This window comes from Anarrhichthys ocellatus, unplaced genomic scaffold, assembly GCF_004355925.1.
Source record: "Anarrhichthys ocellatus isolate YVR2014 unplaced genomic scaffold, GSC_Weel_1.0 scaffold10, whole genome shotgun sequence".
Lineage (NCBI taxonomy): Eukaryota > Metazoa > Chordata > Actinopteri > Perciformes > Anarhichadidae > Anarrhichthys > Anarrhichthys ocellatus.
The window spans coordinates 3955593-3959108 of record NW_022280040.1 but is presented as its reverse complement, the minus strand read 5'-3'; the positions used below and the strand labels follow the sequence as shown (position 1 = coordinate 3959108).

The 3516-nt window shown below is 39.7% G+C and overlaps 1 protein-coding gene across 1 annotated transcript in view; it reads right to left on the bottom strand.

Annotated features, from left to right (window-relative positions):
* Window positions 1-2894, bottom strand: part of cops5 (COP9 signalosome subunit 5) — a 4713-nt gene extending 1819 nt beyond the window's left edge. Inside the window, exons 1-6 of the mRNA XM_031849998.1 lie at window positions 2620-2894; window positions 2149-2383; window positions 1316-1444; window positions 857-922; window positions 544-629; window positions 256-367 (exon numbers count right to left, since the gene is read on the bottom strand). Of these exons, the coding sequence (XP_031705858.1) occupies window positions 256-367; window positions 544-629; window positions 857-922; window positions 1316-1444; window positions 2149-2383; window positions 2620-2756 (765 nt within the window). The 5' untranslated portion in view covers window positions 2757-2894. The remainder of the gene's footprint in view (window positions 1-255; window positions 368-543; window positions 630-856; window positions 923-1315; window positions 1445-2148; window positions 2384-2619) is intronic.
* Between the last annotated feature and the right edge of the window lie 622 nt (window positions 2895-3516).

The window sequence follows — 3516 nt, the reverse complement described above, 5'->3', positions numbered from 1 at the left end:
GGGGGGTGAACCACGACAGCATCTGTATCACCGGAGTAGGGTCCAACTTCAATATTTATCTCCCATGTTTAAAAGTGTAAATTAAGCGCATTACTAAAATCAATAAACAGCCACTCCTAGCTACTAAGCGGCAATAAATCATGACATCACAAGCGGGTGACCGAACGTCTCAATGAGCTATAGTGTAATAATCAAACATAAATCACAATGTCAAACAATTAGCAGTCATTTAGTTTTTTGAAGTCGTCTACATACCGTGAGGAGACTTGAGGAACTTAAAGTATTGACCCAATATTTGTTCCAAAGGAGTTCCAGAAGCTTTCTGTCAAGGGAGGACTTAAAGTAAGTTACCTCCAAGGCGTAATACCTAAAAAACACAAAGCAAAAACATGAGCCATGTACAATACACAGTCATATAGGAAAGAGTACACCATACACAAATACTGCAATCAATTTAGAAATAAAAAAATAGAATTTACAGGATGTTAGAAGTACTTTTATCTTAAATATGGTGACAACACTGTGATATACATCAATACTCACTGTTTACAGTGAACACCAAAGTCTTCAATCTTGTTCAAGGGGATTGTTTGGTATTCCGAGGGTCCCTCATCAGGAGGTTTGTAGCCCTGAAGATCCAAAGAGGAAATGCTGAGAATTACCAACAAACTAAAAAAGCTTTTCTGGACCATAACCAGCTTATTATTACACAAATAAGGAATCAAGTAATGCAACACAAAGGCAATTACAAGATCATGAATTCTACTTTATATACAAACATGAGCAAAAACACACATGCAAATGAATCAACAATAGCAAATTGTTTTGTTACTGCTGTACGCAGTCTTTGCTTTACCTTTGGGTAGGTTCTGAAGGCGCCAAGGTTGACTTTCCCTGCTGAAATAGTCCGAGTGGGGTCGATCTGTAGGAAGCAAGATACAGTAGAACAGGAAAACATAGTCAGGGGTCACACAAACCTCCAGGGACCACTCAAATCCGGCCACCAGGAGCCTTTTACCGAGGCTGTCGGTGAGCTGAAAACGCACACTTAATTATATGACGCCCATGGCATTTAAGCACTGCTAAACCAAATGAAGTGTAAAAGGCATATATGGTTGAAATAGCATAATAGTCATCAGTACTACATAGAAAGCCTACAACCAATACATCAACCCCCCCCCTTTCTCTGTTACGCGTACATTAACTTGTTTTTGTTACTTCCCTGAATACCTTGTGTGGTGCAATTAGAAATCACACTGAACAAAGCGTTTGGCTTGACATTTTAAAAAAATGATTACTATTTCCGGAGTCTCACCACAACGGCCACAAAAGGCTCCTGAAACTGCTGGTTGAGCATCTGAGTGCTGACATCTATGCCAGACAGCCAGCAGCCGTAGCCAGGGTGACTGTGGTACCAGCCAATCGCATTCTCTAGCCGGCCAACCTGAGGGAATGGAGATAGATGTCGGTTATTACTATTCAAGGTGTGAAATGCACCATTATACAAGAACAGCACAGACAATGGAGGAAATAAAGAAAGCGTGAAAATGTAGTTTAAAAAGTATCATTACTGACAGAAAGAGAGTTAATAGTGTACTTTTAAACAACAGTATAGGATAATGCAGGGGAGATAGTGGTGGGATAAGGATAACATTCTACTTTCACGAGATATACAATTTCATATTGAAATATTGATAACTAACACAGATCAAGGTATCTTTTCAAACAAATCCCTACATTACTATACAGTATTCCTGTTTGTTACTTTGTAACAGTGCCTTTAATAGTGTAATACAACTAAGGATAATAAACCAATAGCTACCATAGTGGTAACTGTAGACAAAAGTATATAATCTGATATATAGCGTCAATCACATCTGGGTATCAGCTTCAAAACTCACGTGGGTGTATGAGTAGTCCACATTTAAAAACATAAAAGTATTTCCTGAACAACTGAATGAAATGTGCCCAAGTCTTGAAATTAAAAACATGGTTGCAATCAAATGCAACCACATAAAGTGATGAACTATAAATCTAAATGATGTAACTGAACAGTGTGCATGCAGACTTTGATCTCTCCTCTCTCAATCACCAAATCTGTAATGAAAGCCACTTGTAATGCCCTATAATGAAAGTCAGTGTACCGACCTGTTTGGCGTTTTCAATGTAGGCGGCCATGTATTCATACGCCGCAGCCTGGGCGTTGACTCGAGTCTCCGTGCCCTCCACGGGCAGGGCAAAGCTGTCCATGATGATCATGGTTTCACCGTCCACCTTCCCCAGCATGAGGCCCATCACCTCCAGGTTTCCCCCGGACCTGGCGTGCATCACCATCTTCAACAGGGCCAGGGCTGAGATCTTGCAGTACTTGAAATAGTGATGACTACGGGTCAAAGAAAAGACACATGTTCACTATCAGGTATAGATTAGGGATGATACTAAGGAGTAAACACATGTAAACACCCCACACAGTTAACACTAGCTATCGCTGTTGACAAATAAGCCAATGCTAGCTCGTAGCTAGCAAGGGGGTTCTTTTAACAGTAAACAACATACGACATCGAACATTTAGCTCAAGAATCACTTGGACTGGATCTCACATTACTGTTTTGCACTTACTCTTTTGTCCATGGCTTAGCAGCGAGGATTTCTTGTTGTTGCTTTTTGTCATATTTGTAGATTTCGTCTATGCTCTGAACTTCCTGCATGCTGTTAGATAGCTCCCATGTTTTCTGAGCCGTGCTGGTCCCCGCCATGACGAATTATCTCAGCAAAAGACAAATCTATTCTTAAAACCCCTATTTCTGCTCAGGTTATCAGATAAATGTTATATTTCTCCAATAGTTTGATCCCGTAACAGGGCTAAATGTCCACTTGGTCAGGAAGCCATGACAGTGAATGATACCAATATACCAAAGTGTGATCGCGAGGACGTTTGTCATAATGTTACACAATTATGAAGTTAATATGATTGTATGATACACCATATTTTGTAACATTAAAATTGAACTACATATACAACAATAACATTTCAACTGAAGTGATTTAACTTTATATATCACTCATATTAAAGTAATATCACCCCTCTGCCAGAATACATGGTTTAGTCCAGGGAAGACTAGTTAACTGTCGAGGACTCACTGACATCTAGCGGCGCTTTTCAGAAAAGCAGATTCTCTGATGAAGGTTTCTGCTTTCAGCTCTTTGACACTGTACATAAAGTTAAGCATAAGGTATTTGACGAACCGACGTCAAATACCAAAGATGCCAATGACACCAAAAGCCAATACTACAAAATAAAGAACTGATAGCATTTGATGGGTTATAGATATGTTTTCTGTGGCATTTCGTGTTAGCTAGGTCAATTATCCTCTTCTAGGAGAACCGTGTGCATCATGGTTGCCTACAGCAACAATATGATACTTTGCGCCTTGTTGACAGTCGAGCCAAGAGAGCAGTTGTCCCTTCTCGGTCTATGAAGGCAAATGATATGAATATGAAAAATACTTGTATATC